General features: G+C 37.9%; 1 protein-coding gene across 37 annotated transcripts in view; it reads left to right on the top strand.

Annotated features, from left to right (window-relative positions):
• The window catches only part of CSNK1G1 (casein kinase 1 gamma 1), a 170,033-nt gene that overhangs the window by 90,951 nt on the left and 62,557 nt on the right, over positions 1–16,525 (top strand). For all 37 annotated transcript variants that reach the window (XR_005381769.1, XR_005381770.1, XM_038580694.1 and 34 more), the window contains one exon: positions 1,622–1,691. Coding sequence is in view for 33 of the 37 variants with exons in the window: in XM_038580664.1 (XP_038436592.1) it covers positions 1,622–1,691 (70 nt within the window). In the remaining 4 variants the exon portion in view is untranslated. The remainder of the gene's footprint in view (positions 1–1,621; positions 1,692–16,525) is intronic.

Below are 16,525 nucleotides of genomic sequence, written 5' to 3'. Positions count from 1 at the left end.
TGTCTAGCTTATTCTGCTTAGCATAATGTCTTCAGGGTTCATCTATGTTGTAGTATGTGTTCAAATGTCTTTCATTTTTATGGCTGAATAATATTCTGTGTGTGTATGTGTGTGTGTGTGTGCAGGAAAATGTAATCACATTTTGTTTATTCATATATACCCATTATTAACATGGGTGTACAAATACCAGCTTGGATATTTGCTTTCAGTTTTTTGAGGTATATACCCAGAAGTAAAATTGTTAGATCATGTGGTAATGCTATGTTTAATTTTTTGAGAAACTGCCATATCATTTTCCATAATAGCTGTACCATTTCACATCCCCACCAGCAATGCACAAGGGCTCCAGTTTCTCTACATCCTCACAAACACTTATTTTCTGTGATCTTGATAATAGCTATCCTAATGAGTACATGGATCTACTTTCCAGGGTGATGTTTAATTTTCTTGTTAACTAGTTGCCCAGTATGCTGTCAGTTCAGAATAATTAACTGGCTGGTTAAGTTCAATGTAGTACAAAATGTAGTAGTTTGGCTGTTTTATCTCCAGGGTCTTTAGAAAACACTATTTTTGCAAACTCAAGCATCATATTGATTAAAGATACATATTTTACTTTTTTAACATACATATTTTAATTGCATTTACAGTCTTCAATTTTCTTAAGTGTAAAAATAAATATACATACAATGTTCCTACAGCATTATTCATAATAATAAAAACTGAAAACAGTCAAAATGTCCTAAAATTGTGGTATATGTGTGTGCATACACACACAGACACTCAGGGGGAATACTACAGCCATTAAAATCTATATAAAGCTTTCTGGGGCACCTGGCTGGCTCAGTCAATAGAGCATACAATTCTTGATCTCAGGGTCATGAGTTCAGGCCCCATGTTGGTCATGGGGCCTACTTAAAAAAAATACACACACACACACACACACACACACACACAGCTATTTACTGACATGGAAAGATGTCATCATTACATAGTTGAGTTTAAAGACACACTACAAAAGAGCAAATATAATGTCTTGTGTATTTTAAATATATTTTCAAGTATGTATTATATCTAAATATATGTATCAATAAATATTTGGGAGGACATTCACCAAAATGTTAATAGTGCTTTTTTTAAAATGGTAGGATCTTAGATTATTTTTAGTCTCTTCCTAATTTTTGTGTATTTGAATTTTTTTTTCTGAGCATGTATCATTTTTCTAAAAACAATACTGTTTATCACCCAAAATTCATAATAAAACAAGCAGGGAATACATGCTGGTATGTATTTATTTAATTTTTTTTCATGCTGGTATTGAATTCAGAGGTTTGGCATCTGGTTTCTTAGAAGAATATGTTCCAGGAGAATACCTCTTGGTGAGGGAGCTATCCTTGAATGATGGCTCATACACAGTATTTGTACTTAAATATCTGTGGAAGGGATTGTATATACTTCAGCTTCATCTTCCCTAGCTGTGCTTTCAAAGAGAAATTGTAGTAAGAAAATGTATTACATATCTCTAAAATATTAAGTGGTCTTAGCTCTAGTTGACTTTGAAAACCTAGGAATGGTAAATTTTATTTGTCTAAATCTGATCACAATTTCTCTTCTTGGGTTTCAGGAACCAATAAAATCACGTGCTCCACAGCTTCATTTAGAGTACAGGTTTTATAAACAGCTCGGCAGTGCAGGTAAGTCAAGTCTGTTTTCTCTGTGTACATAGTTAGCATATACCTTAGCTGAAAGCCCAAAAGTATGCAGACTTTCTTGTCTAGTTGACCTTTTTTACCAGACCATATATCTCCGCTGCTTCTGCTGGGTAGGTAAATAAACATAGTCACCTAAAGCTACTTGCTCTCTGCTCCTGGAGGGGCAGTTGATTGGGGACCTGTGATGTGCCACGACCATGCCCATAAACCAGCCTTTGAATACTTTTATCCACCTGAAATACACATTGTATGGGGTATTGCTTTTTTTTTTTTTTTTAATTTTTATTTATTTATGATAGTCACACACACAGAGAGAGAGGCAGAGACACAGGCAGAGGGAGAAGCAGGCTCCATGCACCGGGAGCCCAACGTGGGACTCGATCCCGGGTCTCCAGGATCGTGCCCTGGGCCAAAGGCAGGCGCTAAACTGCTGCGCCACCCAGGGTTCCCGGGGTATTGCTTTTTTTGGTAGTTTCATTCTCTTTTCATTTCTTTATACCAAAAGAAAGGAGGAGGGGGTGGTAATTTACAAGCAATATTTTATCATATTGAGACTATATATCTTTTTTTTTTTAATTAAAAAAAATTTTTTAAAGATTTTATTTATCAGAGACCAAGAATGCACAAGCAGGGGGAGCAGAGCAGGCAGAGGGAGAAGTAGGCTCCCTACTAAGCTGGGAGCCCAATGTGGGACTTGATCCCAGGACTCTGGGATCATGACCTGAGCCAAAGGCAGACGCTTAACCAATTGAGGCACCCAGGTGTCCTTATATATTCGTTTTAAAAACATACTAAAATACACATTCTGAAATACCATCACTCATTTTGTCTATTGTCCTCTGAATTTGGAAGACCTATCTTATGTTGTAATAACCTTTGACCTTTGAGGATTTTTAAATTTATAATGTTTTAAAACATGCCTATTTTTTACCTAAAAGGTCTAATTTCTGAAATATCTTACTGGCTTCCAGAAAAATATCTTGACTATGCGAATGTTAGCAACCATAAGGAGATTATACCTATTGGATACCTCTTGCAAAAGATGAAATTGTTAGCACTGGTTTCATTGCTTGACATTAGTAAACATTCCTCAGCTCTGTGCCTTCTTCAATGTGGCAGTTTTATGTGAATGACTGAAACGTTTTTATTTCAAGCACCACTATTGGAAGTACTATTGAAAGAATTTGAGGGCGCCTAGGTGGCTCAGCAGTTAGGCATCTGCCTTCAGCTCAGCATGTGATCCTGGAGTCCCAGGATTGAGTCCCACATCAGGCTCCCTCATGGAATCTGCTTCTCCCTCTGCCTCTGTCTCTGTCTCTGTCTCTGTCTCTGTCTCTCTCTCATGAATAAATAAAATCTTGAAAAAGAAAATTTGAGTTTCACTTCCTAGTATATATAGAATTCTCTAAGAGCCACACAGTATTATTCAGGTGGTCTTATATCCTGATTGTGGCAATAATCAGCCATAGTCATAACCCAGGAAGGCCAAGATCTGCCTTCCATTGAACCTAAAATGGGTTCTTACAATAGACTCTCAGCACACGTTTGTTCATTGATTATATCCTTAAATATGGAGAGTTCCAGGCATAGGATTTAATATTGGCAACTGAGTTCATAGGACTTTCGTGTAACTTGAGTCTTTTCTTCCCTGAACTAAACTTTTAAAGTTGGCTATTACGTGGTTTCTCTTTTTTTATAAATTTTAGGGTGACAGTTCTCACAGCTCGCTTATGATAAATGTTTATACATTTTCACAAATCTAAGGCTCAAGTAAAAACATGCTAGATGCAGCCCAACTTAGAAGTTTGAGGGGGCCTAAGGATGTTGACCAGGCCATTGTGCAGGATTTCCTCTATGAGCCCTTTCCAGTTGACCTCCCAGATCAGGCCAATCTTCTCTTTTCAATATGTAGCCAAAAATTTCATGAACCTATTAGGTAGGAATAGCATCTGTGCTGCTGGGTTTATACTCTTCCCGAATACAGGAAGAATATTTCAGATTCTTGACGTTTTGACATTCTCCATGTGCTGAAAAGGATTAATTAGGGAGAGTATTGGAGGAAAGGGGACTTAAAAAAAATTGCCTTTCACTTAAAGCAGCAAGGAAAAACTACAACCTCTGAGCCTAGTAGGAATAGCAAGAGCTCTGTTTGAGTGGTCAGGCCAGCTATTGGCCACCATTGGTCTCCCTCCCAGTATTTCTGGCAATCATCTCAAAGTCACAAAGCCTTCTAGGTCTTACATGAAGTTCATTGGTGATTTCTGACTCATTTTCTGCTTTTTGAGATCATTCACTTAAAAGTACCTGTGGTGGGTGTCATTTTTTCAGTATTCTTTACCTGCAGCTAAAAAGGTAGCCACAAGCTTTTCTAATAAGATAGGAAGAGCTTCAGAAATCTGTTACAAATTTCTGCCCAATGCAAGAATTGCTCCTAGAGTTTTTTTTTTTTTTTTTAAGATTTTATTTATTTATGAGAGAGAGAGAATGAGGCAGAGACACAGGCAGAGGGAGAAGCAGCCTCCAGGATCACACCCTGGGCTGAAAGTGGCACTAAACCGCTGAGCCACACTGGCTGCCCCCTCCATAACAAATGGTCATCTCTGCTTGTCTACTACTTACTGTAGAATTTACCACTGTTCTACATAGTTCAGTGTTGGAAAGCCCAGGGCATTGAAAATTATATAGGGCCAAAATCTGTCTTTATTTCCATGGAGCACAGTTAAGCTCTCTGTTACTAGCTCAGAGGCATCAAAACTGTTACATGCTTCCCCCTTCACCATTCACCTCCAGTCTTCTTTCAAGCCAAATGTCTTCAGCTCATCAATCTTTCTGTATATATGTTTTACAAACACTTCACTATCATTGCACCACTGTCAAGCATGAATACATGCTCTCTCTCATTCCCTCTCTCCTAGTTATGTTCCTTTTAAATGAGCCTCATAAAAGAGAACCACTAACTCTGGATATGGACATAGTGGGATTATTATCTTTCTTGGTCTGGACACAATATTTCTATTAATTTAGAGTAGCTCTCTTAACCATTTCACTAGTTGATTTTTATGCTTTTATAGTTTTACTCAGCTGAAACCTGTACATCTTTTTTTTTGTTTCTGTACATCTTTTTTATGTAAGTTGCCATCAACACAGGCTTTCTGTATTTTGTGGTATATAATTGATTTTGAGTACCTAATAAACCTCTTTAAATTCTACATTGGGATTTTTTTTTCAATACTGATTTTCTTCCTGGTGATCATGTATTGAACGTTCTTTAATGGTAATTGCATATCCCCACCCCACCCCCAGCCCTGCAATGAGACCATAAGTTCTAGAAAACAAGGCTTCTCCCTTGTGTCTTAAGTTTATCTCAAGACTCGACATAGGTCTTTCACATGATAGGCAGTTAGGAAGTATTTTGGTGAAGAAAAAAGTTAGGAAGATTTGATAAGCATGTCTTTTTAGATTTTGCCAAGTTAATAAAAATATTTCCTAGAGAAAAAAAAATATTTCCTGGGGGTTGGCCAAAAAAGGAAATTTATTTTGAAAGTAAATCATTTGACAAGAAAGTAGACAAGACTTCACTGTGTCTTATTATAAATGTGAGCATGAACACCCAGTCCTAACTTACCAGCACAAATATTTCTCTCCCTATTTTTCTAGAGTGAGTTCCAGCTGCAAATGTGATTCATCAGTAGTTAATATTTAAACAGCCAGAGCTTATATGCCACTCTTCAGAACCTAGGTGATGTGGCATTGTAAATAAACAACCTTTCATGCCAGAAGCACACCCAGTGACCAAAATAATATAATCGTTGTTTTTACTCACAAGTGTTTATCTGTTATCATTCATCACAGGCTGGTGATTTGCAAAATATTTGGGTATCATGACAAAAAATACTTAAAAAAAAAAAAAAAGCCCAGGTGACTTAGGTTTGTTCAAGGAATTAATTAGTGCTTATAAAATGGATGAGGAGTGCCTGGATGACATAGTTGGTTAAGACTCCCACCCTTTTTTTTGCTCAGGTCATGATCAGAGTTGTGGGATCAAGCCCTAAGTTTGGCTCCCCACTCAGCCCAGAGTCTGCTTGTGTTTCCCGCTCATTCTCTCTCTCTCTCTCTTTTTCTGTTCCTCCCCACCCCCAGGCACTTGCACTCTCATTCTAATTAATCTTTTTTTAAAATGGGTGAAATTTTTTGGGAGGAATGAGTACTTATGGATTTATTTATTTATTTATTTATTTATTTATTTATTTATTTATGTATGTATGTATGTTTATTTTTAAAAAGATTTTTATTTATTCATTTGAGAGAGCACAAGCGGGAAGAAGGACAGCAGGAGAGGGAGGAGCAGATACACACCATACTCACCCCTCCAGGTGTCCAGGTGGTCCAACATGGAGTTGGGTCCCAGGACCCTGGGATCATGACCTGAACCAAAGGCAGACGCTTAACCAACTGAGCCATCCAGGTGCCCTGAATGCTTATAAATTTAAAGAATTCTATTCTGACCAGAGTATGAGACTTTAAATTCCCAAAATAGGAACTTCTGTGTTGGCTTTGGGAGTATGACTATTTCTTCCTTAAGTACCCAGGTCTTAATCATTATCTTGGGTTTTTGACTCCCATATTACCCTGACCAGTATGACCTAGAAATTCATATCAGTTCTCTATCCATGGGCAGATAGAATAGTAGCCCTGGATGATTGTGAACATGGTTTAAGTTGGAACTCTTCCTGCTTATCCGTTCTTTTCTTTGTTTAATCTCTCTAAAACCTTTCCTTCCATTCCATTCTGTTCTCTTGTGGGCAGTCACACTTTATGCTTTGTTTGCTGATTGTAGCTTTGCCATCAAGAAATTTCAAGACCTGATTATTTACAATGATTGGTATCTCCAAGATAATCAGGGAAAAAAGTAAAGAGGGCCTTGAGAGCCCTGAAACTGAGAATGATTATCTTGATCTTTGCAATAGCTCTCAATTTTTCTCTTTTCATTCACCATAGAAACTAAGTTATACAATATGAAAGGATATTTTGAAAAGAAATGATCCATGCTCAGAGTACCCTGAACTATGTTTGAGTGTCTCTTCTTTTCATATGCAGACCTATTTCGTAGTCAATCTCAGTTCTGTGTAACTACTACTACTCTCACTTAGCATTATAACATTTGTCATGGTGCTGCAGTCTTCATGTTTCTAATCATTGTGTAGTAGCCCATCAGCCTCGTAGGCCATAATGTAGGCACCTATTTTGTGTTGTCAGACATTTAGATTGTTTTAATTTGAGGAAATCATTCCCCCTATTGATTTCTGATATCCCAGTATTATAACTCAAAACTTGTATTTGTTCTCTCATTTATCCCCATATGATGGTGATTTTCTAGTGTTTAAAGAGCTATTAAATGGTAGATTAGGTTTATTCCAAATGATTTGAAACAAAAATTATTGAAAGAAATTAAAGGAAGGATAAATTTTGGTTTTGTATAGCAATTAGAACAGTATGAAAATAATCTAAATGTCACCAGTTTATATCTGGATAAGTGATGACATATTTATGCTGTGGAATTAGCTATGAAAAAGAAGGTAGAGCCTTGTACTTATGAGGAAAGATGCCCCAGTATGTTTTTAAGTGAAAAGGTTTGCAAAACCGTATATTGTCATATTTGTGTAGTATAAGATATACATATATAATACAGGTATGTCCACATAAGCATAGAAAATATCTGACTGGACATACAAAAAAAATTTAATAATGATTACCTTTGAAGAGTATGATTAGATATGGGAAGTGGTGGTGCTCTTAAGTTTTTATATTAATCTTTTAGTATTTTTGCATTTTTGTTCTGATCATGTATTATTATTATTATTATTATTATTATTATTATTATTATAACAACTAACTTTTTAAAAGACTGCAGCAGTGGATTTATGGTCTTCCTCCTTCCTCTTATATCACCAGGCAACCTATTTGTGTCCCCATTTATCCTGAGCCATGTGTTAACAGTTTCAGGCATAAGTTCAACAAATGATAATAAAGTGCTTCAATATCTTGTTTCCTTTTTTTGCCAAACACCTTCTTGTAGGAAGAAACAATTGTGAACTGAAATAAGCTATCTTGTGCAGTAGGATTTCCTGTCTCTTCAGGGAAGGGCAGTTTTCAGGCAGCAGTTGAATGGTTATGCATTCTGGATGTTGTGAGGGAGATTTGTGCATGGGGTAGAAAGTTAGAATACATGACTTTTTAAAGAACTATTGAACTCTAAGATTGGATATGAAATTTTTTAAAACTATGTTCCTGTACAAGAAACCTGATGCAGTTATTTTATACTTGGTATCTTCCTCAGTTGCAGAAGACATAAATGTATTTTTTATGTTAATCACATTATATAAATAAACCCTAGCAAAGTGGACTTCCAGTGGCCAATAAATCAATATGGGAACATTGCCTAGTTTTTTCACATAATTGGATGGCAGGGGTGGGTAGATTTTTATTTGCATATTATGTTTTTTTTTTTTTTTTCATATTATGGTTTTAACTTACTGTATCTGAGATTACTGGAGAGTTTCCAAAGTTATTACAAATAAAAACAATACTTTTTAAATGTGAAACTGCAACTATATGTAAAGAATATGAAAAAGTATTCTTTTCCTTACTGTTGGAAAACACTCTTCAGTTTTGTCTCATTTTTGTTTCATTCCTTCTTAAATCACTGTGTTCTGATTTTTTAAAGCACAAAGGGCTTCGGCAGTGTGCACATTTGTGCTTTTTTTTTTTTTTTTCATAGCTAGTTTCTATAGATTGTTCTGAATATGTAAGAGTAGGAGTCAAGGCTTAAAGATCTACTCTGGATTCCCCAGAACCTGCTTGCCCTCCTAGGTGCTTTATTATTTATTTGGTACAATGGGCCAGCATCACAAGAGAGAACAGCAGTATTTAATCATGGTAATTAAAGGCTGTAAGCTTTGCAGTCAGCAGGTGAAAGAACCATCCTTCTTCTTCTTCTTCTTCTTCTTCTTTTTTTTTTTTTTTTTTGGTCAGCAATGTTCTATTATTGTATTATAGCCACTATGGGTAAGTCCCAAACTCATTTTCCTGCTATGGGATTCTTTTTAGGTTTCCCTGTGCTCTGAAGATCCCTTTACTTAGGGGAGTATATACATCATTAATTTTAAAATTTCCCAGTCCACTAATCGTTTTCCATCCACTTCCCACTTTTGCTGCTATCCTAACACAAAGGAATAGAACTTGGTGAATGATGGATTTGAGGCAGAGATGGGCAAAACCAGAGGCCTAAACATAAGAGAGGGGTCAGCATGAGCCTAAAGGTTCACAGCTACATATGGACTGGCCACATAGTAAAGACCTAGTATATGTTTGGTAAATAAATAAAAGATGAATAAACCAGAACCAAGCATGACAGCTGAAGTGATAGGGGAGAAAGGAGGGAAAGAGAATGTATGAGCTAGGGCAGGAACAAATGAAAGGATGGGAGGAAGGAATATCCAAATGGCAGGAAAATAGGATTCTAGATACAGATATGAGAGTGCAAGTAGATAAAATATGGTGGAGGCCTCTGGCTTAACCAGAAGGATATTTAAAGCTGCTTTCTCTTATTGTTCTCTGAGTTAACCATTTCTTGGGAACAGTGATTCTTTAATGACTTTGGCCTTTTTAGTAAAAATACAAGAGTAGGTCATGGTAAATTCTCACCACTTGGCATTTGGAAAAGCCTCTGTAATACAGACAGACACTACAATGATCTTTTGCTTCTGGAGCCTTCTTAATTGTTTTAAGAGTGCAGGAACTCCTCTCATTTCTGGTTAAACATTTAATTCCACTTCTATCTAGCAAGACTGGGAAAAATTCTCAGGGGCTCTGGGAATAAATGTCATGTCATAGGTGAGCTAAGCCTGAGCTCCCATGTCCTGGCTTTTCAGCAGCTATTCTGATCTGCTAATGACCATTCTGTTTTGGCTATCTATCTTATAAAGGAGATGCTAATACTCAAATTTAAAAAGACAACAAGATACTGAAATTTCACAATGTAACAAAGCCCAGGTAAAATGTTACTGGGCAGAGAAAGTATGTGAAGGTATCCAGTAGGTACTTCATGTGGTTGGTTATTTCATTATTCCCATTTTTTAGCACAGAGTTTACTAACTTACTTACCTAGGGTCACACAGGCAAACCTAAGCTAGGAATGTTTTTATACAGAATTTTTTCCTGTGTGTATACTTACACATATCCCCAGCAGATGCCTGGGGCCTTCCACCCATTATCCCTTACCTGATTATAATAGAGTGGTAGAAGATAAGTCATAAAAGTGTTTAATTAAAGCAAAGGCCTGGAACTTCGCCCAGTAAAAGGTAGGATTTCCTGTTTCACATAGTACCTTCAAATTTTTTTTTTTTTTTTTTTTAATATTTTTTATTTATTTATTTATGATAGTCACAGAGAGAGAGAGAGAGAGAGAGAGGCAGAGACATAGGCAGAGGGAGAAGCAGGCTCCATGCACTGGGAGCCCGACGTGGGATTCGATCCCGGGTCTCCAGGATCGCGCCCTGGGCCAAAGGCAGGCGCCAAACCGCTGCGCCACCCAGGGATCCCAGTACCTTCAAATTTTATGCCTTAGAAGGCTGTCTTTGTTACCCCCAAAACTTTCTATGGCCTTGGGTGATCTAGATATGAAAGATTTCTTTCCAGAGTAAATTAATCATTTATGTTGAATACATATATGTGTATACAACTGAGAAGCTTAGAGCTTACTCTGTGCAACCCACTGAAACCTTTATGCTGTGAATAAAGGCAGTGTTCATAGAGCTGATTAGACTTTGCAAATTTCAAATTTCTAGGAGGGAATGGGTTTGTATGTCATCAAAAAAGATGGGAGATGCTGGTTGGTACCAGAAAAAGAGCTTTGAATGTAGGCAACTGTTAGATTAAAAAGAATGTGCTTCTCCTTCAACAAAGGAATAAAGCATACATCTGAAGAAAATCATCAGAAAGTGTGAGATTAACAAAACCTTCCTATAATGTTGTGATCTTCCTTGAGTATATGATAAACAAGCTGGGCAAACACAGGAAAATTAAAAATAAGAACAGCTGAGGGGATACTGCAAAGATGGGAATTTTGCTTAAAATAGAAGTAAATCATGTAACCAGAAGCACTGTGAACAAGGAACATACCTCAGTGTAGAAGTCTAGTAGTTAGGAGCACTTGAGGAATTTAAAAGAAACTTTTTGGTCTCCAGTGTGGTAGAAAGTTTTCCTAAGAGAAGAAAGAATGAAATAGTGAACTTTTGTAAAAGAAAGTGAAATCTGGACCTTTCTTGCCACTTACAAGTTTTTCAGAAGTCTCTGCCAGGGGTATTATAGAGGGAGGAGACACATACCAGTAAATTCAGGGAAAACTGATCTTTTTTTTTTTTTTTTTTTAAGATTTTATTTATTCATGAGAGAGAGGCAGAGACAGAGGCAGAGGGAGAAGTAGAAGCAGGCTCCACACAGGGAGCCCGATGTGGGACTTGAGCCCTGGGCCGAAGGCAGGCGCTCAACACTTGAGCCACCCAGGCGTCCCATGGGGAAAACTGATCTTAATGCGTATAAATGGGCAGCTTTGAAATTACATTTTGAGGACCATGGAGTTTTAGACATTTGCCATCTCTATAGGTAATGTAACTAAGAGGAGGCAGCTAAGAATTGAAGGGAGGAGTAAAACTTAGCCCATGTTTTCCCACCGTTTTTTGTTTTGCTTTGATTTTTTAAAAGATTTATTTATTTATTTATTTATTTACTTATTTATTTATTTATTTATTTATTTATTTATTTATGAGAGCGCGCGCAAGCTAGCATCCTCAGGGTAGGGGGTTGGAGAAGGACAAAGAGATGGGGAGAGAAACTCAAGCGGACTCCTCACTGAGCTCAGAGCCTGACAGTGGGCCCCATTCCACGACCCATGAGATCACGACCTGAGCCAAAACCAGGGAGTCAGATGCACAACTGACTATGCTACCCAGATGTCCCTTCCCACCATTTTTTTTTCTTTTAGACTTGGTGTTAAGTATGTGCCCCTGCTATGCCTCAGTTTCCTTACATGATAGGAAAACCTGTTTCTTACAGTTTACAGACTTGCTGGGGTTGAATGAGGTAATGTCTGTAAAAGCCTTGAATTCTTCAGAGAAATATGCTATATAAATACAAGGCAGTTATTGTTTTACATTGAAACTGAAGATCTAACTTTCCTTTAGAAATGGAATTATCGGGGATCCCTGGGTGGCTCAGCGGTTTGGCGCCTGCCTTTGGCCCAGGGCGCAATCCTGGATTTCCAGGATCGAGTCCCGCATCGGGCTCCCGGCATGGAGCCTGCTTCTCCCTCTGCCTGTGTCTCTGCCTCTCTCTCTCTCTAGGTATATCAAAAATAAATAAATAAATCTTAAAAAAAAAAAAAAAAAAGAAATGGAACTATCCTACTAACATTTCTCATGGCTTTAAAGAATCTCAGAATGAAGAGATAACAGTTTCTTCTTTGAAGAATTTTTGATGTATTCTCAAGTGGTAGTGACTTAATATTTCCCAGTCCTTCTGATTTAGTAGAGCAGAATTTCACCTATTGTGAACCCATCACATCTGTGATCTTGAGGGTAATGTTTGTTTCTTTCAGAAGAGCTGAATATAGTTATATTGAAATACAGTTATGCTCACTGAAGCCTCCTTGGTGAGAACATTTACTTGCACAACTCTATAGCCTTTCATGCCAGTTTGAGAGGACACTTGGCCACAGCAGTCTTATAATACCTGAGAAAAAAGATCACATTGCCATACCTGTTTTTTTTTTCTGTAAAACCAAGTTGAAACTATTATGCAAGAACCAGGCCAACTGGTTCAATTAATATTTGGTCCTTATCATAACTGGATGCATTTATAAATTTGGAAAGGAAGTGGTATTACTAGTGCTGAACTAATGAAACATCACAAGGCAGGTTTATTATAGGGTCTGTAGGACTGCTAATGAATATCTGTAGTAAAGGAGGGCTCCCTCCTCCTCCAGTGTGGAAAATGATATTTCTTATGAAGCCAGACAGTGTAAAGAAACAGGTAAATACTTGAAGTTATGTGGCCCGTTAGTCTCTCCTGTAACTATTCACCTCCTTTTCTTGTGGCACAGAAGCAGCCACAGAGAATAAGTAAATGAATGAGCTGTATTCCAATAAAGCTGTATTTATGGATGTTGAAATTAGAATTTTTAAAAAGATTTTATTTATTTATTTGAGAGAGAGCACAAGCAGGTGGAACAGCAGGCCAAGGGTGAGGGAGAAGCAGACTCCCTGCTAAGCAGGGAGTCTGACACGGGATTCCATCCCATGACCCTGAGATCACGACCTTAGTCAAAGGCAGACTCTTAACTCACTGAGCCACCCAGGCACCTCTGAAATTAGAATTTTTTTTTAAAAAGATTTCATTTATTTATTCATGAGAGACACACACAGAGTCAGAGACATAGGCAGAGGGAGCAGCAGGCTCCATGCAGGGAGCCCGATGTGGGACTCGATCCTGCAACTCCAGGATCACTCACTGAGCCAAAAGCAGATGCTCAACCACTGAACCACCCAGGTGTCCCTGAAATTAGAATTTTATGTAATTGTTTCAAATATTTAAAAATGCAGAAACCAGGGCAGCCCGGGTGGCTCAGCAGTTTAGTGCCGCCTTTGGCCCAGAGCGTGATCCTGGAGACCTGGGATCGAGTCCCACGTCGGACTCCCTGCGTGGAGCCTGCTTCTCCCTCTGCCTGTGTCTGCCTCTCTCGCTCTCTCTCTCTGTCTCTCATGAATAAATAAAAATCTTTAAAAATAAAAGAAAAATAAAAATGCGGAAACCATACTTAGTTCTCTAATCATACAAAAGTATCCAGGCCAGGTTAGATGTAACCTATGGGCTTAGTTTACTGATCCGAGTTCTAGCGTGGTAGTGACCAAAACTTCTTACTCATTCTTATCCTTCCATTCAGTTTGCAGAATATAGAAATTACCTCAAAGAACTCTAGACCACTTTGGGGCACTGTAATGAGACTTGGAGCCATATCTTTCTCACTGTAGATTTTTCACAGTGTAATATGCTGCTGGGTTGTGACCTTTTTAAGGGCAAGAAATATTTTTTATTCATTTATAACATCACTTGCATATCCCTCGATCCAAAGGAGACTCAAAAATGTCTGTTAAAATGATGAAATCTCTTTGAGCAGTGTTTGGCAGTGCAATCACCAACTTAAGTTGAAACTTCTTTCTTTCATGTGTACTGTCCTTTCCACACTCAGCCTCTTCTTTATTTGCTTATGCTGGTAATTACTACCTGTATTAAAGAAGCAGAATAGGGCAGCCCCGGTGGCTCAGCGGTTTAGCGCCGCTTTCAGCCCAGGGCCTGATCCTGGAGACCCAGGATTGAATCCCATGTTAGGCTCCTTGCATGGAGCCTGCTTCTCTCTCTCTCTCTCTCATGAATAAATAAATAAAATCTTTTAAAAAAAGCAGAATAGAGATATGAGTCATTGAAGTTATTAGAAGGAAGTTCCCCAAATTATTTCTACAAGTATCTGGTATACAGTCAGAGACATTTATATTCATTACTACCGACAGAGTATCCAAGAACTCTATGATAAATGTTTTTGAATTGATGCCCGTGGAAGGTAGGAATTATATGTAGTTCTCCTCAGTATGGTGGCTAGAGCATTGCAAGTCTGCAGAATAAACAGCCCATCAGCAGCTAGAGAATTCTTTGGACACAATTACATTCAATCAGTGGTCATATCTTGTCAACTTTATGCTTGCCTCCACTCTCAACAGGTATAGTTCAGAAAAGACAGCCTAGATCTCTTAACTCTACTACCTAAAAAATAAAGTAACTCTAGAGGATAAATTTGCAATTAACTGTGCACAGCTTGCCCAAAGGAAAAGCAATTTTTTCACTTGAATTATTTTATAAGTTCTGGAGAAAACCAATAACACTGAAGGTTTAAAAAGATATTTAAAGAATGGTACCTGCATGGCTCAGTCATTTGGGCATCCGACTCTTGATTTTGGCTTGGGTCATGATCTCAGGGTTGTGAGATTGAGCCCTATCTCAGACTCTGCACTTAACACAGAGTCTGCTTGAGATTCTTTCCCCTGCTTCCCATCCCCCCTTTGCCGCTTCCTACATGTGCATGTCTGTGCTCTCTCTCTTATCAATTCTATACATTACTCAGTGCTCGTCCAGATAAGTGTATTCTTAATCTCCATCAACTATTTCACTCATCCCCCCTACTCACCTCCCCTCTGGTAACCTTATGTTTGCTATCTAGATTTAAGATTCTGTTTCTTGGTTTGTCTCTATTTTTGCTTTGTTCTTTTGTTTCTTAAATTCCACATATGAGGGGATCCCTGGGTGGCTCAGCGGTTTGGCGCCTGCCTTTGGTCCAGGCATGATCCTGGAGTCTTGGGATCGAGTCCCACATCAGGCTCCCTGCATGGAGCCTGCTTCTCCCTCTGCCCCTCTCTGTCTCTCTCTCTGTATGTCTATCATGAATAAATAAATAAAATCTTAAAAAAAAAAATTCCACATGAGTGAAATCATGTGGCATTTGTCTTTCTCTAACTTATTTCACTTACTAGTTTTATTATTTAATACAGATTTAAGAGATGAAACACTAAAGGGGTGAAATGAACTAACTGTCGAGTTGAACATCATGTTAAAAAAATAATAATGGGGCGCCTGGTGGGCTCTGTCGGCAGAGCATGAGACCTCAGGGTTGTGAGTTCAAGCCGCACATTGGGTGTAGAGATTACTTAAAAATAAAATAAATAAAAATTTTAGAAAAATAATTGCAATGCATATTGCAATATTGGAAACAGTTCTAGGAAGATAATAAAACATGTTAGAAAATAAGCTGGTGGAGTCTCATCTGTATACTTATTTCCTGTATGGAGGCACTGTTACATCGGGGACTTAGTACCTCATTTGAGGCTGTAAATTTTGTTCAAAATCCTTAGTTACCTCTTAGAACACCATATTTTCAGTTCACTTGGCTCCTAGGAGAGTCTAATAATCAGTCAAATAACTGGATGACCACGAAATGTCACAGATCACATTTAACTAGTATCTTATTCAAAATCTTGGGATTTCAAGGGTGACAGTTCCTCTTTTTTTAAAGATTTTATTTATTTATTCCTGAGAGATACAGAGAGAGGCAGAGACATAGACAGGGAGCCCAATGTGGGACTCAGTCCCTAAGTCCCCGGACTGGGATCACACCCTGAGCCAAAGGCAGACATTCAACCGCTGAGCCACCCAGGCACCCCGGTGGCAGTTTGTCTAAGGAAACCAACTGTTAAAAACAGAGGAGTCACATGTGAGGTTAGGAGCTAAAGTTAGCACACAGGTGAAAAATCATACACTATCAGGGTTAGCCTTGAAAAATCCCTTAATTTGCCCATAGAATGTATAGTCCCACTGGAGTTTTGTATATGATCATAATCAGTGAGTTTGTATTGCGAAGTATGGATATATATATAGTATATACAGTGGTACATCTGCAAAATATTTAATGGTAGTTTTTAATTTAAACTTTGGCCAAATATGTATCGTTAGATTTGAGTAAATCTTGTTCTTATGCCATTCCACATTCCACTCTTTCTTCATTTTACTAATTTTTATGAAAGGATTGACCTAGTAAATATGCTAGCTGTCTTCTTCTCTGTTTTCTACCTGTGAGTTCCCTAAGGGCAGAGTCTATGTCTTTTATTTATTCACTCCCTAATGCATCTAGTGTAGTGTCTTTACATACTGAGTAT

Source organism: Canis lupus, chromosome 30 (assembly GCF_011100685.1).
Source record: "Canis lupus familiaris isolate Mischka breed German Shepherd chromosome 30, alternate assembly UU_Cfam_GSD_1.0, whole genome shotgun sequence".
Classification (NCBI taxonomy): Eukaryota; Metazoa; Chordata; class Mammalia; order Carnivora; family Canidae; genus Canis; species Canis lupus.
This window is presented reverse-complemented; position numbering and strand designations above follow the sequence as displayed.